The sequence below is a fragment of the Siphateles boraxobius genome, unplaced genomic scaffold, assembly GCF_051911475.1.
Source record: "Siphateles boraxobius isolate OS27281-9 unplaced genomic scaffold, OSU_SipBor_1 41, whole genome shotgun sequence".
Lineage (NCBI taxonomy): Eukaryota > Metazoa > Chordata > Actinopteri > Cypriniformes > Leuciscidae > Siphateles > Siphateles boraxobius.
In genome coordinates, this window is record NW_027509042.1 from 20,276,918 (window position 1) to 20,303,692 (window position 26,775).

Sequence of the window (26,775 nt, forward strand, 5' to 3'; positions counted from 1 at the left end):
CGGTAATATAATATACAGTTCAAAGGTTTGGCATCTTTAAGATTTTTTTTTTAAATGATCATGAAATAAATATCTTATGCTCACCAAGGCTGCATTTATTTGATACAATTGTATTGTAAAATATATTAAGATACTAGGGTTAAGTGTAGAGTTAATATTGTAGATTTACGAGAGATTAAAAAACTGGAACTGAATGACTTATGAAGTTTAGTTTTGATGACATTTGCATTCTTGTGGTGATGAGGATGGAACAGCATTCATTATACATACATTATATATACAGTATATATACTCATCCTTTCAGCTGTTCATGTGAATAAGCAATCAAACTCACAAAAACTAAAAATATAGGACATATAACAACAGCAGATTTCTCACTAAGATTTTTATAAATACATAAATTAATAAATATTTCAAAAGATAATATACATAAATATTTATGAAATAAATACAACTGCAGAAAAAATAATGCAAATGTATTTGTTATTACTGTACTGTTGAAATATGAAGTGATCTCGTTAACCCAACAGGCTGCTAAGAGCAGTGCATTTCCAAAAAAATGTTATTGGAACTGTTTATAGAATAATTAAGGAATTAAACCCCAATTCTTTAAATTCATCATGATTCCCAAGGCCTAGTTAAACACATTGTGAAAGCTGTACGGAACTGTCCTTCACACACTCTATGTCTCACCTGGCTGCCACCACAATGGTCCGCTGAGCAGAATATATGGTGAAACAGTGAGGGACAGACCACTCATTCTCACTCTCCTCCACCTGCGAAACATTTAAACACACAGTCAAGAGAGAGACCTGCCAGTCAAACCAAACCATCTGTATGCCATAGAATGCTAGTCGTAATGCGACTAATCCCATCCCAATAATATCAATAATCTACTTGGTAACATCCTGACTACTGGTAATCCTTATTTCTATTGATGCCGGGAAGGGATAGCAGAAGGAGCCGAGAGGGAAGTGCAAATGTTGTGGGCAGAGTTTCGAGGTGTTGTTTGGGAGTGGGGGATTGTGGGATTTTCCTCATACTCACCGGAGCGTCCAGCACAATGAGCTGCGGGTAGGAGCGAAGCACAGACAAGTCCATTGTAACATTATGTATTGTAAATGTTTTTCTCATTAGGTAATGTATACTACCGGTAAAAAGTTTAGGGTTAGTAAAACTTTATTTCTAAGTCTATTATTCTCACTAATGCTGCATTTATGAGATTAAAAACAGTAATATTGTGAAATATTACAATTAAATTTTTTTTTGGAAACTTAATTTATTCCTGTGCTGACAAAGCTGAATTTCAACAGCCATTACTCTTCAGGGTCACATGGTCCTTCAGATATCATTCTAATATGCTGATTTTGTGCTCAAGAAACATTTCTTCTTATTATTATCAATGTAGAAAGTAGTTGTGCTGCTTAATATTTATGTGGAAACAGTGATAATTTTTTTCCAAGATTCTTTTATGAATATAAAGTTCAAAAGAACAGCATTTGTTTGAAATGGTTAAATCATGAACAACTTGACAACAAAGCGGATCAAAGTGAATGATTCAAAAACTCACTTTAGTAATACAAAAAAAGAAAATAACTGGTCACCATCAACTGGTGCAAAGTTCAAAAAACAGAATTTATTAGAAATAATATTTTGTAACATTATAAATGTCTTTTACTGTCACTTTTGATCATTTTAATGTATCCTTGCTGAATAAAAATATATTTCTTAAAAATGTAAACTTTGACTCAAAATTTTGAATGGTAATATAGTCAGATATTGGCTATGTTAATAGACAGCATGACATTAAATGGAAAATAACAGAAAAATTCTCTCCTCTGAATTCCAGTCATTAACACTTGTAAACGGTCCTTGTAAGAGAAACTTTGAACGTGCGTCTCGTATGAATTGTGGTCCACATTCAAATTCTAGATAACGGTTGATACTGCAAATAAGGCCTGAAAGATCACTGCTCTACGAAAACAAAGCTAAGATGTGAGACAGAGCAGATGTTTAGAGAAAAAAAGCAAGTGTAAACGTCATTTATCACCGCCTGCCTGTGTACTTTCATCTGAGAGAAACCCAGCTAGCCACATTAATTCTAACTTTGCTTAAAAACACCATGTTACTGAGAGAGCACTCTTCTGATGTTTAAAGATGGGCAAATCCTCTCAGCATAGCACTTGTGCAGACTGTTTGACAGAGTCATTTATAAAGGGCTGTTCAGGCAAGAGTGAGATGAGACTTATTGATGTGATAAAGATTCAACTGGTTAAAACTAAGTTGAAGTGTGTGTACTTTTTGCAGGCTATGTGGGTAAAAATAGCCCTTAAAAAATAGCCCTTGTCAAGTTGATCAGTCAAGTAATTATGATTAATTTAGCTACCATCTCTTTAAAACAAGTATATTAAAATTAGTGCAGTTATGTCATGAACTTGACTTTTAAATTAAAAAAAAAAATCTGTTGAGTGAATGATTCAAAAACTCAAAAATAATATTTAAAAAAAATAACAGTTACAAGTCTCCATCTACCGGTGTAAAAGTGAAATGTGCAGAAAGAGTCACAAAATGAATCACTGCACAAATCAGTCCGAATCAAAAGATTTGAGCAACTGGGATGAATCAAATGAATAGACACTCAATGCCTCTCAATATGCTTACTTCTCAACTACATGTGAAAAACACTACAGTAAAAGAGTAGTATGACCAAATGTACAGTATTTAAAAAAAAATATGCAAAAAGCACCCGGATGACCTACTACTTCTGCTGGAAGTGCACATTCGATGAACACCTTACTATCCCATGAGGCCACAGGAAAGCAGTCATGACTGGCAGATAAGCGACAACTGAAGCTGCAGGTCAACATCACAAGGCAACATGGAGGATGTGGTATGCATACTGCATACATACTAAGACATACTTTTTTCTTTTAAAGGTCGCAACTTAACCTCAAATGTATTACCTACTCCGACATTATCTGATTTCGGACACATTCGTTGTCATGTAATGCCCAGATATGTCAGGCCCTTTTAGTGGGGTTGATTCAACTTTTGGAGTTGACTCCTGATTCTCAAGGCCTTTGAATCAAATCTTTTTGGGATAGACTCCCAGCCCTAACAGAACATCACTTGCTGAATTGAATATAACATGAGATCCTGTTTGAAATGAGCATCACTGCATAATGCATACTTTTTCCACATGCTAAAGCAGTATATAGCCTATTTTATTCAGTATGCAGTTTGTGAGAATTCCATTCCAAATATATATCCTGGGAATACTCACAATCATCCCATGCAGAGGAAGCTGTCCATGAACTTTGAACTGATTGGTTGCAGTCACTCCTTTGCTTGTGTACAGCAGCATATCTGAAAACTTGAATAAAAATGTTTTGGTAAGCACAGACAGAAATTAAATTAAACCACCAAAACAAACTAAAAGTTCAATCTTACCAGAAAAAACATCCTCTGCTGCAGACCCTTCTTGGTGAGCTTGTAAAGACAACCTTCCCTGACAAATTCCTGGGGAAGCAGAAAAAAAAAAAAAAAAAAATCAACTGTCATTCACAGGGCTGCAGATTATCAACTGTACTTTGAGATTTTATTAAAACAGTACACAGACAGTTAATTACTGTAATTAATTATAATGCAGCAAACTGCAACTCCAGTTTCCTTGATTCTCAGGAACTCCTCATTTTGTAAGATGGCCATATGCGAGACTGAATCTATGATGTTTGCAGTATTGGTTCAGAGCCCTAACCACTAGATTACTATCATCATGCACGTGGTGTACCACAAATATTAGGGACGAGTAATGAGACAAAGCAGGTATTGTTTGTATTGAGGTCAATTAGCTTAGCCAGTGATGGACAACATACATGCAATCATTTAGGTAATTCAACCCACTTAAATACTTTACAATATTCTGAGCTGAAACAACTTCTTTTAGCTTATCGATTTTTCTTTTATCTAATAGATTTCTTCCATTTAAAAAGTGTAAGTCTAGCACTGAAGCTACATTTCAAACTACTTAGTAAACATCAACCTGCTTTGACTAACCAAAACAAAACTTTATGTACAAGGTAACAACTCACTCTTCCTGGAGCCGTGAGGTTCTCAATACCAATCAGATCCCTCTGAAGTTCTGTCAGCTTCTGAAAGTTCTCCAGTCGAATCAGACTGCTCTGCAGCTGAGCAGCAATCTCTGCAACTTCTTTCAAGGCCTCTGCAGAAATTGAACCAGTATGAGTTTATTATAGTCATTGTCAGATAAAAATAACAAAAAAACATTTGAGATTTATCTGGGAGCAGGCCCACCTCTGCAGTCATCGAAGTCTCTGTGTTGAGGGGCGTAATGCTTACACAGACGCTCCAGGATGAGTTTGTAGTGCATGAGTCTCTGGATGGGTTTCAGCAGGAAGGTGTTGAGGGGTAGATAGCACACCTTCTGTAGCTCAAACTCCTTATACACTGTCTCCAACTTCTTCACACGCTTCGTGGCTTTCTCAAGCTCGGTTAACACCTCATCGTGCTTCTGCAGGTAGCCTGTGAACTCCTAAGGACATGAAGGCAACAACCCCATGACATAAGTTATGAATGATCTTAAATTATAGATTATCTTTGGGGGTTTATACCAAAAATTGAAGTTAAACTCAAAGTTGTTCTTGTTTGTAGAACCAAACTATACCCTCACCTTCAGAGCACACATGTTGCGCAGCATTACATCTCCAATTCGTTGGTAATCTCCTTTTACATGAGCGTTAGAGCGCCCCTCCCTGCGAACGTGAAAATCATCAACATCTAAGGCAAAACATTTTTCCAATCATTAAGCGAATGAAAACTTGTGTAACATTGTCATAGATGTCAACAAGTTACATTGTGATAAAATGAAAAGGACAAGTACCAGAGAGCCAGCCTTTGGTCAATCTCTTTGAGAAAGCCTCTGTGGAACTCATATATGGGGTCGATGTTGGAGAACAGGAGGGTCATGAGACCCTCAGGCATTGCGTTTTCTTTAATCACTGCACTGCGGAACCACTACACACACACAAACACACACGATTAGACAGTTCAAAGCCAGAAATAATCAAGAACACATCAAAAGAAAGAGACACAAAGCCCTCCTAATTGACAACATACAGTATACATTGTACAGACTCAACAGCACTCTTCTCCAGCACACTAAACTTGTTATACTCATGAGTCACGAGCATAGCTCTGCTCACCACTGTGATGACCTCCAGATCCTTCAGGTAAGTCCGCTCAGTTGTCAGAATCTCTTTAGCAACGAAGTAGGCTTTGTCCGTGGGATATCTCTGAAAAAGAAAGCATACTTTGTTTAAACCCTCAAAACATTTTTTGCTTGGCAAGTTAAGTCAATTTAACTAAAGTTCTATGAAGTAATTGTAAAATGTAGAACTAGAGCATGGCTTTCAAATATAAAATGTAAAAGTTCATGTAGAACATAGAATCAAGAAGACTTGGTTCTTAGACTTAGATTAGTTTCTATGTTAACTTTTAGGTTCTAAGTTAATGTAGAATGTAACCACACACACAGAACGTTGAATTTAACTTAGAAATAAATGAGGCTTTTAAAGTAAAAGTTTAATGTAAACATAGAAACAAGAATGTATCTTTGAAATTAATGTAGTTCTTATAATATACAGTAGAACTTAGAACGTAAACCCAGAAGTCAATCCCTAAGAAGAGCCTAGAATTTAACTTAAATTAACAGTTTAGAACTTAGAAGTTAATATAGAACTTATAACATATCATTGAAATTAATGTAGAACTGAAAATAGAGAATATAGAAATGAATGTTAAAACTAGCCAAGAACACTGTACAACCTTGAACACAGAACCTAGAATTGAATTTAGAAATGAACATAGCTTAGAACTTAGATATACTTTGAAATGAATGAAGAACTTATATAACTTAGAACCTAGAAGTTGATGTAGAACTTAGAGCCAAGATGTTTACATAGAAACAAACATATAAGTTAACCTTAAACACATAACAGAATTTAACAAAGAAATTAGAACCAAAACGTTAACACAGAACCTAGAAAAGTAAGGCAGAACCTAGAACTCATTTCAACTTAACTTGGCAATATTTAAAGTTAGTATTCAATATTTGAAGAGAAAAATTACTTGAAACTTTTAAATATTACAATTTTCAATGTCTGATAAATCTTTAAAAGCTGAAGGCACACAAAGGTTAGGCAAAAAAAAAACTCCTTAATCATCCCTCAAATCACCTACAATCCATCAATGCAAGCTAAATGGTTCTTTCCAATTCCCTCATCCGTGTTAATCAAACTCAAGCATGCCCTGAGCTGGGCTTAAACAGAAAATTTTTTCAGCTCTTATTGAGGGCTGGGCAGGTCGGCATGTGATCAGTGTACCTTCCTCCTGCCATCTTCGTCTTCCTCTAGTCTGGCGGTGCCCACCTCATTCAAGATGGGGCTGTGCAGGGGCGAGGGTGACTGGCCGGGAAGACTGAGGGTGGACATCTGGAAGGAGGGCGACAGACACAGAGCACCCTTGACATTGAAGGGAGACAGCTGTGGGCTGTCAATGGCTGTCAGCGAGTCTATGGGATGGAAAAAGAGAGGGAGATTATACTGTTAAGATCACAAGCATAATGAAAATAAATGATAAAAATATTAAAGACAATAAAATGTGTATAGGAGTTTAGTAAACACCTATCAACCACTCTGAACATGCTAGCAACCACTAAGAACAAGCTAGCGATTACAAATGCATAAAAACTACTCATGACATTCTTCATGCTTCTTGTCAATTCAATAAGCCTGTCATCCTGTCCTGAATCTGACACATCAAACAGACCATTCAAAGTGCGAATAACATGGCAAATTTTAGAAAACATTTGGTCAAAAAAAGAGGCATTTACTTCAGCTATTTTGACAAAGCAGAACAGCAAAAGATATGACACACCAGAACACATGGCCGGTCCCAGACTTTTTTTAGACACTTTTTGTAGTGCAATAAACGCAGAAAGAACGCAGTTAGACAAAAATCACATCTATTTCCTTTACCAGTCTTTTTAATAATTAAAACAAAAACAAAATGAAGATAAGAAACCTGAAAACAAAAGCAAGATAGCACAACGCCTATATAAAGAGGAGAAATGAGAAGGGGGAAATGGTTTCTTCCTCAAAGAGGAGCAGCTCACGGGGGAAAACAAGAATGTAGAGGCTGGACATAAACAAGGAACTCCAGATCGAAAAAGGTGGCTTTACGACCCGGAAATAATTCCTGCAAAGGATTATCAGCAATACTGCTGGGCTGGTGAGCCGGCATTGGTTTACAGTTTAACTGGAGTGTCCCAACGGGGATGACAGAAGAGAAGAGGGGAGGGAGAGAGGGGGTCTGGAGCCGGGGCTTGGCAGCTAGCCTAAGCAAACAGCGCTCTACACTAGATCCAGGCTGTGGAATGTAGCATAAGAAGTGTATCTGAAACTCTAAAACAATAAAGACTCATGCTAGATTGTGCATATTTTCCCATTTTGTATCAAATCCTAATCGTAGTTCATTATAAACTATAGATGAGAAACAGATGTATCAGCACTATTTGTTAACTAGCAACTTGTAATTATTCACAACAAACAACATGAATCTTGAGCTATAGCATAAAGTAATCATAAACAGGGTATTTTATATGCACTTTTGTGTACAGTGTCATCTGTTGTTCAGAAATGAACATAGATTAGAACATACATGTAAATATATAGACATAAAAGAATAGAACTGGGTTCCTATTTAGTAACTTTACTAAAAAGGATAAAAAGACAAGACCTTTATAATGAGAGTGAAATAAATTCTTATCTTAACTTATCTCTTAAGCATATATAATGGAGACCAGTGTCGCGATTAAATAAAACTAATAAAATTGTATATATATATATATATATATATATATATATATATATATATATACACACACACACACACACTATTATGAGAAACTTAAATTGAAAATTAAATAAATGCATTTTAGTTGAAGTCAAAAACTCAAAAAAGACAAAAGCACTTAAAGTAATTAAACTTTCTACTGAAGTGAAAATTTAAAATATAAAAAGGTAATTTAAATTTAGATGGAGACTATATTTCAGTATATTTTTACTGAAATGCAACATGAATGTAAATTAAATCACGGGGTCAACAAGGAATACACACAGGAAGGCAAATGGACATCTGATATGGTTTCAGCATTAGCACTGTTTACAGATCTTTCCTAATTTATTTCCGGGTGGCGGATACAATATTAGCAAACACGTTCACTTAAGATTTGTACAAGATTAAATTACTTGAATTAGTATTAAAAGACAAGGGCATTATCCAACACAGATGCCATACCCATGATCTTGCAAAATCTAACATACAGATAGAAGGATCAGAATGATGCCAGACACAGAGTCTCCCAGGCTCTGCCATTATGGTGCTAGTTTTAACATCGTGTTCCTACTTTCCAGCCCTTCGGCTTGATTTTCTCTAAGACTTTAGCTGTGTGAGTTACGGCACAAACTCTCAAAGCAATGAGGATAAATAGGTGGCTCATGTTGTTGACAGTGGCACCGATCCATGCCATTGAGAATAGCTCCTTAAATATAGGACTAATCAAAATAACACTGCAAACCACAAATCCTGAAAAAACGATTAAGGTCACATCCTCATAAAAAAAAAAAAAACATTCCAGCAGTTAAAGAAAACTGTATTAGATTTTAATGAACACCATAGTTAAAAAAAGTTTTAGGCATAGACAGGTTATAAAAGGGTCTGATGTAGCTGATGTTTGTTAAGTCATTCGATTCACAAAAAAGTCTGAAATCCCAGTTACCCAAAAGTATTTTTTTTATTTCAAAGGGGGAAATGTATGGAATGCACACACACATAAGTACACTATTTTCATATTAGTACATTAAGGACCTTGTATTTGCATTAATAGCTCTTAATTTCAGATTTAAATTTACAAAAATATGTATACTGAGGAAGCAAAAAGCAAACAAGGCAAGTAAAGAAAGGTAAGGTGAATCTGGTTAGGTTTTCTCTTATTAAATCCCCCCAAGCACTTAGAATACCTCATTCATATATATATATATATATATATATATATATATATATATATATAAAATCTGATGCAGTATTGTGATTAATTCTGACTTATTTTGTAATATAATATAATAATAATAGTATTTATATTTGAAATGCTTTAAACTTTCATATGAAAAGCCAGATAAACTAAATAAGATTTAAAATAAAAAAGCTTCCTTAACTCCTCAAAAAGCAAAAGTAATTGGACCAAATCTGTGCAGAGGTCACTTAACATAGGGTCTGACTCTGCACCCAGACATAAAAAAAGTTGTTACAATAAATACCAAAAACAAAATGCAGAATAATACTATTTTAATTTGAGCCCCCTTCGATGGCAATGAAGGTTTTACAATACTATATTGTAAGAAATGTTCAATGAGAAAAATTGTGGACTTTATTACTTACCAAGGACTGAATCTACCATAAAAAGGGTGTGTCATCTGTTTTAAAATAAAGTTCTATGGTATAAACAGTATAAATCATAACGATACATTATAATAATCCAAACTCAAGAGTGGCAGATCGGTCATGTAACTGGAACACATCCACAATCTGACATACTGACGCATTTGATAGGAACAAGACCTGAGTTAAATTAAATAAAAAGTGTTTTCATAAAGATAAGAGGTCTCCTCTTGTAAAGTGGTTTTATGTGTTAAATGGACAGTTAAATCTAAACTATAACAGCCCTCATAAAGCAAGAGAGAAGATAACACATGCTAAGATTGGACCAGAAGCATTATGGGAATCCATTAGTGCTGGCCTTGTGATGTTGTTTAAGTAAAAACAGCCAAGATTCCTGAATACTTTACTTTGTTAAATAAGAAAACGTTACTTTTCACTTCATGGGTCACTTTATAAAGTAGGTATTGCAACACTTAATAATAAAAATGGTCAATACAAAGAGAAAGTCAAAGTCATTGTGTCCATGATGGGAGATCTGATGTGAAGGAGGCACTGTTAGGTGGATGGCCAAATGGTGCTTTGCCCAGAGTTTAAGAGCAGCCCAGGCCTGCCCTCGCTTGTGGGAGTAGAGAGAGGCTCCTGCCGTTTAAAAAATAGGATGCAAAGAAAAAAAGAAATAAACGGGCCATGTTTCCCATGCTCTCAAAATGACAATGAGAATGAATTCTTATGGTTAATACTAAAATGGTTGTTCTTTACAACAAAATTGTTTAAAAAGAGTTTAGTTCAGTTTTGGTATAAAGGAAATTAACTGTTTTGACAGGAGAACAATCTACACTGGGTTTGAGAAAGCAAATGTAATACATTTGAATCATTAAATGGGACTACTAAAGAAATGCAAAGGACAGAAGTGAAGCAGAGTAATATGGAAGGATATTAAATGGGATTTCAAGAAAAGAAGTGGAAATGACATCAATATAAAGACACTGTCTGCATTTCATCTTGGGCTCATAGAACTCAATGTACTCATGGCAATCAGACAGTGTTATTCACTCCAGACCCCAGAACAGAAACCCAAGGCATTTATGTGGTCTGGATGTCATACAAAAACACAACTGCACAGTGCTGATGTTACCTATTAAGGCACTGTGTAATACTTTGTATTATTAGGAGTGCCTTTAATTTGAATGTATTGGATGAGGCATTAATTAGCAAATAAAGATCAAGCTAAAACCGAACACCCAAAGAAACACCCAAAGGGAATAAGCACAGACAAAAGATTCAAGAATACACATAAGTGCATCGAAAGTAAACCTGCAGTATAAATCATTGAGAGAATATAGTCAGGAGTAGAGACACAGAAAAGACAGTTTAAAAAATAATAATAAAAAATAAAAAACCTTCACTAAATTATAATACCTGAATCATGTTTCTGAGGCTATTTTATATTAAAAAAAAAAACAGAAGTTCACCAATTTTGTATAAATCGAATAAAAGGCACAAACAAATCGTTCTTAAAACTTAAGAAAGTTAGAAAAGTTCACTACATTCACAGAAAAGTGCCAGAACCGGTAAAACCGTTAATGATAGAGACACATTATATGATCTGACCATAATTATAATAGGGACGATTAATGACTCTGGTTTTTATACTTCCACATGCACCTACGCACATACATACTGTGCATGAGGCTAGAAGTTCTATATTACATTCACTTAGCAGTGGTATTGACACCCCATTACAATACTCAACCACTTACATCCGTTGATGAAAGCAAAAATCTACACTACTGGCCAAAAGTTTGGGGTCAGTAAAAAAATATATTGTTTTAAAGAAGAAATTAATTTTATTCAGCAAAGATCCATTGATCAAAGGTGTCATTAAAAGACATTTATGTATGTTACAAAATATTATTTCAAATAACTATTCACTTTATATTCATCAAAAAATCCTGAAAAAAGCATTACGCTTTCAACAAAAAACTTTTGCAGCACAACTTTTTTTCAACATTGATAAGAAATGTTTCTAGAGCCCCAAATCAGTAATGGCTGCCGGGAATTCAGCTTTGGCTTCACAGGAATAAATTACATTTTTGATAAAAACATACAATTAAAATTGTAATCAAAATTTAACAGTTTTCACAGTATCTTTGATCAAATAAATGTAAGTCATGGTAAGCATAACACCGTATCCTAACCAGCTGTGATATGCATTTTAGAAACGTTTTCTATTTTTCTGCGATGTCACGGCTGGAACGACAATATACAAAGTTTGACAATGATAATCTCAGGTACTGTTTATTTGGTTGATTTAATGTTAAAAGCATCTAATAGGAGTTTGAATGTCATCTTGCATGACCTGAATCGACAATAGATCATTCACCTCAGATCTTGAAAATAAATGAAAGGAAACAAGAACTTTTAACTGTGAAATCAATATGAACAAACAAGTTTATTCTAAGAAAAAGATTGTTTCAGTCACTCAGTATGTATTTTTAATTGTTAAAATGGTGTAAGAGTCGTTTATAGCCGACCCACACGCTCTTCTGATAGGCTAGAATCTTATCACATCGCGTCTGGTTAGGAAACGGTAGGAGACTTCTTTCAAAAACTTTTTTTTTAATCTTACTGACCCAAACTTTTGAACTTTAGTGCAAGATTCTACATTTCTTTACATGCAGAACATGGGTTAATGTTAATGAAAAAAATGAGGCATCAAAGGCTTACACTGCAAAGCAACAGGCACAGATCTGAACTCAACTGTTAAACATATAAAGTCAAAATGCAAAATTTGAAAATGAGATTTAAAATGGCTCAAATCAGATGCCAAAAGAGTGCTTTTGGCGTTTACACACATGCAACAAGATCCAATCTGTGCCATGATCGTGTGTAAATGCAGCCATATAGTCCAATAAAATAAGAGATGCACACGTCTAAAAATGAAACAGCAGGGGGCAGAGTGGAGCGAACAATTCTAAAGTAAGAAACACAAAAATAACTTCGGCTCAAATTTGCTTTTAAAAGCAATGGCTGTCAGCTCCACTGCTAATTAAATCGCAGCCCTGAGTAGAGTGGCTCACTACTGGAATAGACTCATGCAGTTATCTTGGTATGAAAGTACCTTTATACATGCATGTTAAGCTCATCATAGTGAAGTGTATTTTTCCTTATTCATATTCAAGTGAGTTTTCCTCTTCAGACAAATCAGTTCAGTGGTTAAATGAATATTTGAACTCGTTTTAGGACCCCTTTTAGGTCAAAACATTTAAAGGGACAAGAGCTGCAAGAACCCCCCAAAAATAACCAAAAAATATGGCAAATAAACATGATGAGCTTATAATCAAGTCAAAACTTGACAAGTTAAAATTGTCAATTAAACTTAACCTTTGTTTAGATTTCCATTTGATTACCTATAAATGCTAGATAATATTTTTTTTTTCCCCGTTTACAGCATATAATAAACAACATTTTTATGTTTACATATTTTAGTAAAAGATTTAATGTTCACTTTAAGTTGTTGGGAAGTTCTTTACTCAGGAAGAAAAAGACCCAGGCACATTGGACATGTCATCACTTTCTGGCTTTAAATCTACTAGACAAAAACTGATGTGTGCCATTATCTTATATGTAATGCATACAGCTATTATTGCATTTCTCCATGTCTTGCAGCCCTAATATGGAAAAAAAATATATCACGGAACGTGATAAAATGTTCTTTTCTAAGCTTCAAATGCTTCTAAATTTGAAAATGTGTAGTTTTATGTGCATAAAGTGGTACGGCTATCACAATTCTAGGTGATACATCCATTTACTTTTCCCCTTCAAAAGGTCACAGCGCAACTTGTAGCCATCCAGACTACGAAGATTAAATGTCAAACTAAACAGTTATAATAATTGAACTATATAATCTGAAAAATATAAATGAATCATACGACCCTACAAGAACTTACAGCACATGATTCAAAAACAAAAAAAGAATGAATTAACACCAAAGAGAGATAGAGAGAGAGAGGAAGTACACTGGAAAGCTACGTGAGGGGAAAAAAAGGGGTAGATTGAAGCGATAACAGGAAGTGCCAAAACTATAAGAACTGATTATATCAAGATGAGGTGGAGAATTAAGTGCTTTGTCATGTTCTGCATTAAAAACCACCAACCATTGTTGCCGTTTAATGGGGTCATGCTATATTTTAAGATGGGTGGCACCTGGCGGGGTCTCCCCAATGCTTAGAGCCCTGAGATTTTGGCATTCCAGCAAGAAGCTGTCTAAATCTGCCTCACTCACTAGTGGGTTGCTGAAGAACAGGTTATGATCTGGAGGCAGACCTCCATCCGACCCCCAGTCGGAGTCGGAATCGGAGCTACCGTCAGCCGAGCCCTCTGTGGCTGTGGGCGGATAGCTGAGCTGCTCCAGCTGCTCCACCAGATCATTAAACTGCATGGCCGAACTGTCTTCCGAACGCACCGAATACGCAGGGAAGTTAACCATCGAACTGGCCTCAGAAAGGTTCTCGGAACCAGGCAGACGCAAGGAGGATGAAGAGTCGAGTCCTCCAAAGCCGAGCGAGAGCGAGTCGCCGGCAGAACCTAGAGGAAGGTTATCCAGCGAGCTACACTCGGAACGGTTGTTAACCAGGGAACTGGTCTCGGATCGGCCGAAGGCACTCTCTGAGTATGCGTTAGCGTTGCCGTTAAGGTCCTCGAGACCGAGACCGTATGTAGCGGGCGGCACGAGGATTCTATCGCCGTATTCGAATCTCTCAGGACCTTCTTCGTCAAAACCATAACAGTAGGCTTCCGCACCACCAGCGTAAAATGAGATTTCAGCTGGATCATCATCTATATACTCTTCGCTAACATGCAGCTGATTGCAGGCACTCGGGTTCTGGTACGACATCTGTTGGACGCGCAATAACTCCGCCTCAAACGCTTCAGGAGTGAAGAAACCCTTTTTCGCCCCAACGCTTACGCCACCCACCCCAACACCCTCGCTATCCTCATTGCCATTTTGGGAGGGCCGTGCACTAGAGGAACTACTCTCTACACACACAACCGAGGGGCCGCAGTCTCCTGCTGCCTGGATATGAGTGGCACCTGGGAAGGCGTAGGTGGATTGGGAGTTCTGGATGGAGTCCTGCTGAGTTGGGCTGGGGGCTCTTGGAGGCTGCTGCATCTGTTGGAGATTCAGAGGCTGGTTCGGGGTCTCTGTCCGCATGGGTAAGCTGGGGGCATGCAGAGAGTGGAAGGAGGCGGTGACAGAGGAAGGACACACTGGAGCCCTTAGACTGTCGTTAAAAGACAGATTCTGAAATGGATGGGTAAGGTAAAGAGAGCGGATGAAAACAAAGTGAGTCGTTTTTGTTCTTCATATTGGTATTGGTTGTCATGAGTTTGGTTTGGATGTGTCTCTGATCTTAAGATCTACTGACCTGTTTGAGCACATCGGAAGCCAAGGAACGTGTCGACATGCGAATCTTACTGTTCCTCCTGTAGAAACAGCATAATCAGTGCAAAGACGTACAAAATGGAGAGAAGTACCACAACAAAATGGCTTACGAAGAACGGTCCAATATACAGTGTAAAACAGGGTTCAGATGAGACTTTGAAAAAAAAATGGTTTACCTCTGGTAAGGAGTTCTTCTCAACCCGCTGTCCCTCACATACTCAACAAGCTGTTTCTGCGTCCTCCCACTGTTACATATACACAACGCATTTTAACAAAGTCAAACATTCTAATAACTATAAGTAGGAATAGGTAGTAAAAGCCACAATTTATATTTCACAATATTCTTAAAAAAATTCTCTTATGCTTGCCAAGGCTGCATTTATTTGAAAAAATACAGCAAAAGATAGTAAAAACAGTAATAATGTGAAATATAAAATGAGACCTTTTCCATTTTAACTATTTTCTATTTCTAAGACTATTCCATTTCAAAATGTCATTTTGTCCTGTGATGGCAAAGCTGAATTTTCAGATACATTTCTTATTATTATTATCCATGTGGAAAACAGGGTCAATTTTTTTTGTGGAAACCGTGATCACATTTTTTTAAGGATTCTTTAATGAAAAGAAAGTTCAAGATAAATGTAATTACTTTTTGCAGAATAAAAGTATTCTTTTTTTTTTTTTAATCTTAAGGCCTGTTCACACCGGGACAAATTTCGTGTGAGTGTGCACACCGACGCGAAAAACGCCATGCGTAAAAGCGTCATTTTTTAAAAAACACCTCGGGATCGTTTTTTTCGTTTGACGCACCGCGTCAAAAACTATCCGACTAATGAGATTGGCGCTTTTGCTCACGTGTCTGGAGCTTCTGAAGTTACAGTAAAACACAACTTGGGGGCGCTCAAACACAAAACGGTCTTGCCGAGCACACATACGTAACGGCGAAGAAGATATACGCCAAGTAGCGTCTACACACCATAGACATCATATAATATCTATGCTACACACTGCCGGGAAGAAGACGAGGAAGATGCAAGCCAAGATAAATGAAGAGCTGCTGGTCTCGTTGGTGCCGGAACATAAGGAACTGTATGACAAACGTGACAGCGACTACAAAAATATTGATAAAAGAGAACTGTTATGGAGTGGTATTGCAGAGCAAATGGGCCTTGATGGTGAGTTTCATTTCACTTAATTGTTTTTCATGTACATAGGCTTGTAACTTTTATTTCTTGTAATGCCATCTAATGTCAGGGAATGAATTTGCATGTTCACTCGGCTCATCGTCAGCAAAAATCGCTTGGGTGCGAACACAAAAAACACGTTGAAAAACGCTGGCGAATAACACGCGCCGATATTCGTCCCGGTGTGTACGGCCCTTAAATGAACCTAAAATGTTTAAAATAGAACTGTTTTTCATCACATGGAATTTAAAAAAAAAAAAAAAAAAAGTCCTATGACAACTTCCAAACCCTTTTTTTTAACAGTCAACAAAACAATGCAAAGAAACAACTTTATCAATAAACAAATTATTTAAAAAATAGTTTAAATGATATGGATTATTGTATAAGCAACTTGCAGTACCTGTTCAGTAAGTGAGGAAGATAATAAGAAGTAATTAAGATTTAGTGACTTCTCTCAGTGAAGGTTTCTCCTAACAGACTGAACTAGTATCTCCGTAAGTCTTTTTGAACAATTTATTAAAATCAGCTCATATGATTTGGACTAGATTGGTTGGGCTGTAATATTTTTTGTAAGAAACTCCCACGGCCTGTTCACAGCAAGGACGACGACTATAATGATAACACTTTTAGCATCCACACCAGCACACAATATGGTTCTGTTCGTTCTAAGCACATGCTGCAGTTGTGTCGCCTGCTGCTTTAAATGCTCAAGCTCTGGAAACAGGATGGACTCTGATTGGCTGTCAATGTTTTTATCGTTCATCCTTGGTGTGAATGGGCCATAAGCAGCATTGCCTGAAACACTGGCATAATCACAATCCAAGTGATACTCGATCATGATGTTTTATGTTAAAAAGTATATTGCAAACCCAATAGCACATGTGTACCTGTATCTGAAGGAGGATCCTCTGCTGAAGAAGATGGCTTTGGATTTGGGCAGAGGCTGGTCTAACAGACGGAAAAACGAGTGATGTTCCACACAGTTCTTCCAGAAGATCTTACACTGATCTCGACTGACCATGAGAAATTCCAGCGTGTCCTGATGAGGACCCTGTGGAACAATACGTTGATCAGTCACTGAGAAAAGATTGATCTTAAGAACTTCCATCTCAGATGAAAGGCAACATGAGGAAACATGTGGTCTTAATTTTTAGCAACCCATGAAAGTGATCCAGACAAAATAACAGACGTCACTTGGAATACATTTAAAATGTTTACATAAGATGTATAAGATGGCCCCATCCAACTAAACACCAGAGCTTGAAAACATTACTTCTACATCTTATGTGTCAAGTCTCTGTTGATTCTGTATGTCCCAGGAGTTTTTAGACTGACTTCACTGCTTTGTATTTCTCCAAAATTGTGTCTTTTAGTGAGTCAGAATCAGAAAGAGCTTTATTGCCAAGTGTGCTTTCAATCACAAGGAATTTATCTTGGTATTTAAGCTTCCAGTACACGCATATAAATATAACAAAATGCATAAGAATTTTAAGAATAAAAAATATTGTCCTCCTGACTAAGTATTTTCTCATGTGAAATAGTTTCCTTGTCATATTAGATTTATTCCATCCATTTTTCTTTGAGGTAGTGACTATTACATGTTTGTAAATGTACATAATAATATTATATAACAATATATGAAGTATTATAAATGGGATACCTACATGAACTTCTGGGTGCAGTTTAATTAGAAATCGTTTTCTCTTGAAGCTCAGCTTCCGAATCTTGGACCAGTTGAAAGTGTTAATTTTGGTGTGGCCCTGAAAAATAAAAAGATAAAAATTTATAATAAAATAGATGTATAACAAATACATGCATATATACACCTGTGACTACATATCAGATGAATTCTATATTAATGTACTAAACAATAATGCACTAAAAACGCACCAATATTTGGACTAAAATTAAATAATCTTGGACTAATAATATTGATTTTTATATTCACTAAGACAAAAAAAAGGTTCTACATGTACCTGAAAGACCTGCAGGCCCATGTGTGCTACAGCCAGGTTGATCTTGGTGCCTTCTCGGTCAGCAGCGGGATGAAAGCGTACCCCATACATCTCCAGTTTACGAGCAATCTCCAGGACCTGGAAATCTGATTCTGCTGGGGTCTGCCCCCTACAGGCGAGGGAGCAAAGACAAGTGAAACAAATTACCACAGCAAAAACAATTAGGGTAAAGCTTAATTTGTTGACTAGAATAACATTTTATAGCAAAGGTTTTCAACTTTGAAAATTAAGACGACAAAATATCCTCTATACCCACTTTACATTAACTTTTATATTTTTGTATTGCCAATGTGTGAACAGCTTGTAATGACACTTAAAAATGAGACCTTCCCTGACTTCCTAGGTTGTCTATGAAAGCCTGTAGACTGATTTTTATCAGAAGGATCACCACTGGTTTCGCCAGGATAATCCAAAGGATGTAATGGTTACGCGCACTCCCGAGATCCCCTTTTACGTTCAATGACACATGAAATGAATGCTACTACAATGTTCAGGATAATGTTAAAAGAGTCATTCTGTACTATACTGTTATTGTGCGTTTATTTTGTTGTTGATAAAAGCGCACAGGACATAATTAAATATTAATCTAAACGTCGCTCTCAGCTGCCTTATCCTCTGTAGGGTCGCTGCAATATTATATTGTATCGTATCGTACTATATTACCTTACATTTTGAAAAAAAAGTCTCATGCTCATTGAGGCTGCATTTATTTGACTGAAAATACAGCAAAATTGTGAAATATTACAATTTCAAATAAAGCTGTTCTATTTTAATACATTTGAAAAATGTATTCCTGGATGATGGCAAAGCTGAATTTTCAGCAGTCATTACTCCAGTAATTAGTGTCACATGATCCTTCAGAAATCATTATAAGCTGATTTGGTGCTTAAGAAACATTTCTGATTATTATCAATGTTGAAAACAGTTGTGCTGCTTAATATTTTATGGGGGGGGGGGGGGGATGATGATTTTTTATCTTTTGATGCATCCTTGGTGAATAAAATAAAATGTTAATTTATTTAAAAAAAAATATATATATTATATATATATAACTTAATGACCCCAAAGGCAGTGTATATACCTCACTACCTTATATATACACCTGTATATAAAAGCACATTTTAAATGTAAATCTCACAAAACTTATATCCTCCCATTTCTAAGCAAAGTTTGGGGCATGGGCAGATATATTCCATTAATGTTGTATAGTATTCTGGCTTATCCTGGGCAAATGTTAGAGCAGTGCCAGATCATTTTGCAATTTTGCTCATCCTTTAAGCTGTTCAATCTGCTTAAGCCCCTCCCCTTCCCTTGTGGCCGTATGGCTAATAAAAAGCCTTGAGCCACTGGATTACAACCACAGCCTCTCCTAGCCGCTGACACTGCCGACCTGCAATACTTCTCTCCCCCCCAAAGCCTCAGATTATACCCACCGGAAATTCATCATTACAAAGAGCCAAAAACATAGGGCTCATATGCCTGAGATCTTACAAAAAAACCTTCATATTTTGTTTTCATATTACCTCAAATCTCTGTTTCAAGTACATTTATGAAAATTGTCAGAACATTTTTTTGGCCAAAAAAAAAAAAATCATTAAATGTGATTGCTTACAAAAGTAACAGCACACATGCCCCATAGTTTTATGCAGATAACGGTCCTTTATTGTAATGTCTAATAGTGTCTGTAAGCTCTTAAAATAGTGTCTTTCTAAAGTTCAAGCAGAGAGAGAATCTGCAGTCCACCTTTAACTGCCTCTAAATCTCTTAAACTGCCACACACAACAATCACTTTACACACTATCAGATGTCTTTTTACCAAAGAAACTCAGCACCAAATGGAAACACAATGTCATTCAAGATATCCAGGGGAGTTTGAATTGAAAGTACAGTTAGATGTTCCACTTGAAAAAAATGGCTTCTCATTCCACACAAATGCTTCCAACTAAACTGGACATGTCAAAGATACAATTAACTTTGTGCCATAAATTCTCTCAACTGATTCCCAGCGGTCAGCTCAGTGAACTTATAAACGCAAAGCTTGACAGTCTAAGATAAATTAAAGAGGAACAATGCGCAAACCTTCACCGTTAGGCCAAAACAATAAATATCTTACGTGTGTCTGCGGTGGAGCTCCATGATCTTTTCTTGCACACGTTCCTGATATGGCAGCACTTTATTCATCTTCAGAAACTCCCTGTCTGCTATGTCATCATAGTCACCGATCTCAGCTGTGTGTCGGGGGTGGGGGGGGGGGGGGGGGAGTAAATGTTAAAAGACAAATACGAGCATCCAAGAAAAAAAAAGGATCTAGTAAACTTCTAGTTGTGGCTTCAAGTTTGCATTCATGTTGGTTTTACATGAACATTTACAGCGGTTTAAATTTAATGACTCTAAAAATGTAATGTGGTGTAAAAAGTAATACATTCAAAGAAGTTTTTAAATTACGTTTAAAATGTAATGTAAAAAGTACATTTTCACAAATATCATGCAATTACAATACATACACCACAGTTCAACCGTTCAAAAGTTACTATGTTTTTAAAGGAAATTTAAAATTAAAAGGGACAGTAAAAGATATTTATGTTACAAAATATTTCTATTTTTAAAAAAGCTATTCTTTTGAACTTTCTATTCAAATAATTCTGAAAAAATATATCCACAAAAATATTAAGCAACACAACTGTTTCACATGGAAGCTTGTTTCTGCCACAGAATGAAAAACAAAAAAGGTAATTGCGACATTTTCTCACACAATTCTGACTTTATTTCTCAGAATTGCGAGATATAAAGTCAGAATTGCGTGATATAAAGTCGCAATTGCGTGTTATAATGTCAGAATTGCGAGATGTGTTTATACAGAAATCATAGAATTAAATTTAATACCTTTTAAGACCTTTTTCAAGACCCCTTCCATACATTTTAAGACCTCATCGCCACTTTTTTTAACAAGTTTTAACCGTTACATCTGCGACACCTTACATTTATATACTGATTGTAAGATAGCACAACTAAACAGTCTTAGTTTGTGATAAATCCTTATCAGTACAAAATAATTCAGAAGGGTGGGAATGAAGCACAAGATAATTAATTGAATGACTGACCCAATGCAAGGTTTATTAGGAAGAGAAACCAGAATTAGACCAATAAACAAAACAATTGACAAAACTTATTGAAGAGGGAAAATAAACCTTTCTGAGCTAAAGGGACAATGAGTTCACAAAGTATATTCAAAAGACGTATTTGTAACAACAACTCTTATACCTGTCAGCAAACCATAGCTCTTTTGTGATACACTTCTCATGACAAACACCTGACTGGTCAGACAGTTTACCTGTGATTACCACTGAGTGCTTGATTTGATGCACCAGCGCAGAGTGTCAGTAAATGAATATTCGATCTGTAATTATTATTCGAAAAAATAAAATACAATTCGAATTTTACTACGTTGCTTTGCTGGCACTAAATGCTGTGAATCCATGATACATCCCAATCACTTACTCGCAGTTTTAATTAAATAAAACTGTTTGGCGCTGTGGAGCGTGTTGATTGTATTTGATCACATGTCGTCATCAGCCTCGTGAAGTTTGGAATTACTTGGATGAAAATGATCTTACTAAATGATCTTAAAAAACGGAATTACTTTTAATCAAAATAATTAATGATACCGAGTTATGATATCACCACCACAATGAGAAATCACATGAAATCCAAACAGCAGTCGAATGAGGAAAGACAGCGGTCCATCACTGCATTGACGACTGCAGGTAGCGCAGCTGAATCCGAGTGAGTGAGATGATTACTTAATTGATAGCAAAATGATTTTGACACATATGCTTCCTTTGCGTTTTCTGTTAAAGACTGCTTCTTTAACTGAACTTAAAGTGCTGTTACCTGTTAGAAACTTTGTTATATGTCACTGTGTCCCTGCAACATCTGTCAGCGGCAGCGCGTTTTCTACTCGAGCATGTGAATATTATTGTTTTTCTCAACATGAAAGTGAAACAATATAAACAAGATAAATATCATGTTGACTCGAGTGTATACCTTCGTTCTGTACGATAAGTGGAACGGTCTGTTTTATTACCGTTTTTCCCCATTCGCACTGATTGAGCTTAAATGCTTCTTTACATTTTTTGTTTACACATATTGTTTAATGTTTTCAACTGAAAGAAAACCTTAAGATGCAACTTAAGCTTGTTGCCTATATTTAATTTCCCTATTAGTCAACGATGTTGTTTAACAACCGTGCGTACGGGACATATGCGCTATCACGCAGCAGTAAGTCATGAAGCGCGGTAACAGATTACGTCATATCTAGCAGGATTCTATAAACTACACAACCCCACTATTCGCCGACACAATGTTTAAATTCAGGCAAACTTTATACTTTATGGGCAAATATACATAACGAAAAGATGATACAAAATTGAATACCTTGGAAAATGGCATTTAAGACTTTTTAATACTTTTTAAGGGCCTTAATTTTCTCAATTGATTTATCAACTTTTAATACTTTTTAAGACCCCGCGGACACCCTGTTTTATCACGCAATTCTGACTTTATAACACGCAATTGCGACTTTATATCACGCAATTCTGACTTTTTTCAATTCTGAGAAATAGTCAGATTTACCAGATGTAAACTCACAATTGTGAGAAAAAAGTCCGAATTGTGAGATAAAAAGTCGCAATTATTATTATTTATTTATTTAGTGGCGGAAACAAGCTTCCATAGTTTCAAACATGGATAATAAGAAATGTTATCTGAGCACTAATTGCACTGAAGACTGGAAAAATTGCTGCTGAAAATTAAACTCTAAAAATACAGTAATACTTATATATTAATTAAATATTAATCAAATAAATGCATTCTTGGAGAGCACAAGAGACTTTTCAAAAACATATTACCAAGCCCAAACTTTGGAACGATAGTGTAAATATTACATTTTTGGGGGGTTGTACCATAAGACATTTTACTACCTGAAAATAACCTAGCAATGTATACAAATTCAAATTATTTGACATTTCAAAAGACTTATTGACCTTGACATACAGTCATGAAGCTCTGCTGATCCTCATCTCTATGACAGCATGTCTGTTTTATGTTTTCCCCCTGTATGTTTCTGAACGATGTAATTTTCTACTTTATGCACCCCTATTCATAAATACACATTCAAGTCAATGAATTTATGCATTCCATTTGTAATGCATTTTTGAATAAATGGGGGAAAATAATCATATCAATCAATGACTGACATTACAAAGCAGAGACAAAATAATTAGTGAAACAAAACAGATTTAAAACATTATGAAGGACTTAGGTCAGAAAAACTGAACTCAAATTACATACATTGCACCAAATGAGAGGCAAGCAAGGCGGCAGTGTTTTCTGTACAGTTCAGTCGACCATCTATTAGATCCCTCTTGATTTGCAGAGAAAACAAGTACCTGGAAAAAAAAGGCAGATAATAGTAAGCACTGTTCAGCTTGTCAGTATATAAAGTATGAGTGGATGGTGATTTCTAAACATCCCACCTAGAAAACTCCTCCTGAAGCTGACCAGGATCTGGAGGAAAGAACTTCACCGACAGCCGAAAGAGTGTGTTCATTGGCCCTGTGGATAGTAAGCACAAGCACACAGGTTCAAAGACCCCAAGATCCTCTAATCTCTAAACACAACACAAAGCAGAAGGTTTACTTACGTCTCACTTGTTTCATTATGAGCTTGGTGGGATCCAGCCAAACCTGTAGAAATAAAAGCGTCCAAAGTAATAAGACTGGCATTTCAGCTTTTAACCACCTTATAAACTCCAAGCAATAAATAATACAAATAATCTCTCACTCTTTCAACTACATCTGTTTTTAGTCTTCGAAGCAAGCACTAAAACTGAAGAACATCATGGTCACAGAGGCCACAGATGAGATCTTGAGATGGTGAACACACCAAAAACATATTTCAGGGATTTATGGAAAGTTATTATCTGCTCCTATTCAAATGCCCCGGGATATGCACTCTTTTAATTCAAAACACTGTGCTTGCCAGTTTTTGGGATCTTGCATAGATGTGGATGATCAGATTTAATTGTATGTGTCTGTAGAGTTTGTAGACACTCTGCTCCTCACAGCACATCTGGAGTTGATCGTGGCAAGAATGTACCTTTTCTCACTCCACCTCCAGCTCCTTCCACTCTGATGACCTCTCAACTTATGCGGAATCATGACAACAACCCTATACACACATTCCACACCTGATTCTATCCTCTCCAAATAAGCTAGCTTGGCAAACTCAAAAACCGATGGCTACCAGACCATCTACAGTGTTTATATCACAATTATGAAAAGTTTGTTGACAAAGTTTTTTTTTTATTGCGTCAAAGAAACCAAGACGAAAAAGATGAATTATGGCGATAACTAAACTGCTAACTTTTCCCATTTATCTCTCCATAGTACTGTTTATTAAAAAATATTTATAAATTCACTAAGCAATGAACCAATCCAAAAGAAACCAGCAAAACAAAACAAAAACACACACACTTACATAACACAAAGGATTAGTCTACCCAAAATTACATAATTTACTCATGTCATTCCAAACATTTCTTTCTTCTGCCGAACACAAAATAAATTTTGAAGAACATTGGTCACCAAAATGTTTCAGTTCCTTTTGACTTCCATTAAGTTTTGGTTCCAATTGTATGAACAAAAAACTCAGTCACCAACATTCTTCAAAATATCTTCTTTTGTGTTCCACAGAAAGAAGAAAGTTTGGAATGACAAGAAGGGGAGTAAGTGATGACAGAATATAATTTTTTTTGTGTGGACTATCCCTTTAAGCTTATGAAAAAAATTAACTTGCTTCACTGGCTTATAAAATAACTTACATTTCCTTTGAAAAGCACACAACCACAAACAATCTGCCAGAAAATTAATAATAGATTGACTATGTAATTCATTTCGAGGCTTGCAACACCAAACACAAGCAAAAGTTTAAAAATAACCACTGTTTTCAAACTGGTATTCTGAACACTCCTCTCATCCGTCACTGGTCAAAAAAAGAAAATCTCATCCATAACTCACACCACTGGCTAAGCTGAATCAAGCTACCAATGATTTCTTATTTTATCTCCTTATTAAGCAAGGGTGAGTATTTTAAAATTGAAACATTACACACTTGACCTTTAATGTTTTTTTTCTGGATCACATAATCCTTTAAATGTATACATCAAATTTTGTCTGACACAGCACACAACTGTTTAATCAACTAAAGTCTTCCAGTGTGAAGTAATTCTGTATAAATGTATTATTTGAATGACGCCCATTTACAGATATGTTATAAAATATAAAGCTTGCATTCTTTAAGTTTGAGTGTCTGTATCAGGCTGGTTTAAAGGGAACAGCAAACCTCTGGGGCCCAGAGAAAGGCAGCACGAATAACATAATACACCTCCTCGTCTTTTAAGAGCTTAGCCGGGTTTTCAGAGGAGCGGGCCGCTCACAATCCCGTCTTTGTGTGAGCAGGGGGACTGTTTGTCAAGTGGCCACTTACCCAGTTCATATGCAGGTTCTGGAACTCCAGACCAAAGTAATCGCTCTCAATGAGATTGATCCGTCTGAACACCTCAGAGAAAAGAGCTTGCCCATCTGCTTTTGACTACAAGAAAAAGAAGGGAAAACAAGACATTTAATTAATATACATATATATATATATGACAAACATACATGCATATTTATGCAGGGGCCGCATTTTTTAAAACACGCCGCACTTTCGGCGCATAAATTGCTGATTTCCGCGCAAAATATCCGGGGCTTGCATGATTTCATAATCCCCGAATTTTTGTTGCAAAAAAGTCACATATCTTAGCAGAAAGTTGAAAAATTTTGCGTTTACTTCACACAAGAGCAGCCATTTTCCCCTGTTGCCATGGGAACATTATGGAGTGACAATTACGCGACGTGAACATTGAAAAGCTGTAAAACAGAAAGCAAAATTTTATTTTTTTATATTTTATTTATTCATTTTTACAGAAGTTGTAGCATATTCCTTTTGTAAAGCTACAGAACTTGTTTGACTTGTAAGTTTGAGCCATGTGTTTATTAAGGTCTGAAATAAAACAAGATGAAAACTTAAATACTCCCAGCTCTTTCTGTGATGTAGTATGCTTGCTTATCGTAGGAAGTAATAAGAAATGACTCTTTACATTAAGGTAGAAGCCTAGTAAGAACAGGGTGTTAGGGGAATCACTTTTTTTTCTCTTTTTCATCAAACCACAGTTTTAGCAAGTTCCCGCAATTTTTGCAAGTTCCCACAATTTCATCGCATAAAATTGCGTTTTTAAGAAAACGTGCCGCATAATCAAGGATTTTTGCCCGCAACAATCACAAAAAAACTCCGTATTTTTCTGGAAGGACTGGTTAATACATTTTGCACAGATGTCAGATGACAAGAATACTATTTTAAATACTAAATTATTTTAGAAAATATATTGCCTATAACTGCAATGAGATCAAATAATCACATCAAGTATAACTTGTTCCAAGTACAATGTTATAGTTCATTTCAAATGTTCTTTTTATGGGGTTGTGAGGGGTAAAATGTTTCTTTGGAAAAGCAGCTG

General features: G+C 36.0%; 1 protein-coding gene across 4 annotated transcripts in view; it reads right to left on the bottom strand.

The window, feature by feature from the left end:
• The window catches only part of farp2 (FERM, RhoGEF and pleckstrin domain protein 2), a 63,768-nt gene that overhangs the window by 17,042 nt on the left and 19,951 nt on the right, over positions 1-26,775 (bottom strand). For 2 of the 4 annotated variants that reach the window (XM_077198910.1, XM_077198907.1), the window contains exons 3-23: positions 25,707-25,811; positions 23,863-23,905; positions 23,696-23,774; positions 23,511-23,608; positions 20,275-20,389; positions 18,123-18,270; positions 17,811-17,906; positions 17,034-17,197; positions 15,139-15,207; positions 14,946-15,003; positions 14,611-14,821; positions 6,402-6,589; positions 5,223-5,312; positions 4,901-5,034; positions 4,691-4,772; positions 4,315-4,552; positions 4,092-4,222; positions 3,451-3,519; positions 3,284-3,373; positions 1,048-1,068; positions 694-776 (exon numbers count right to left, since the gene is read on the bottom strand). In XM_077198910.1, the coding sequence (XP_077055025.1) occupies positions 694-776; positions 1,048-1,068; positions 3,284-3,373; positions 3,451-3,519; positions 4,092-4,222; positions 4,315-4,552; positions 4,691-4,772; positions 4,901-5,034; positions 5,223-5,312; positions 6,402-6,589; positions 14,611-14,821; positions 14,946-15,003; positions 15,139-15,207; positions 17,034-17,197; positions 17,811-17,906; positions 18,123-18,270; positions 20,275-20,389; positions 23,511-23,608; positions 23,696-23,774; positions 23,863-23,905; positions 25,707-25,811 (2,312 nt within the window). The remainder of the gene's footprint in view (positions 1-693; positions 777-1,047; positions 1,069-3,283; positions 3,374-3,450; positions 3,520-4,091; positions 4,223-4,314; positions 4,553-4,690; positions 4,773-4,900; positions 5,035-5,222; positions 5,313-6,401; positions 6,590-14,610; positions 14,822-14,945; positions 15,004-15,138; positions 15,208-17,033; positions 17,198-17,810; positions 17,907-18,122; positions 18,271-20,274; positions 20,390-23,510; positions 23,609-23,695; positions 23,775-23,862; positions 23,906-25,706; positions 25,812-26,775) is intronic. The other 2 variants (XM_077198911.1, XM_077198909.1) reach the window with 2 other exon arrangements.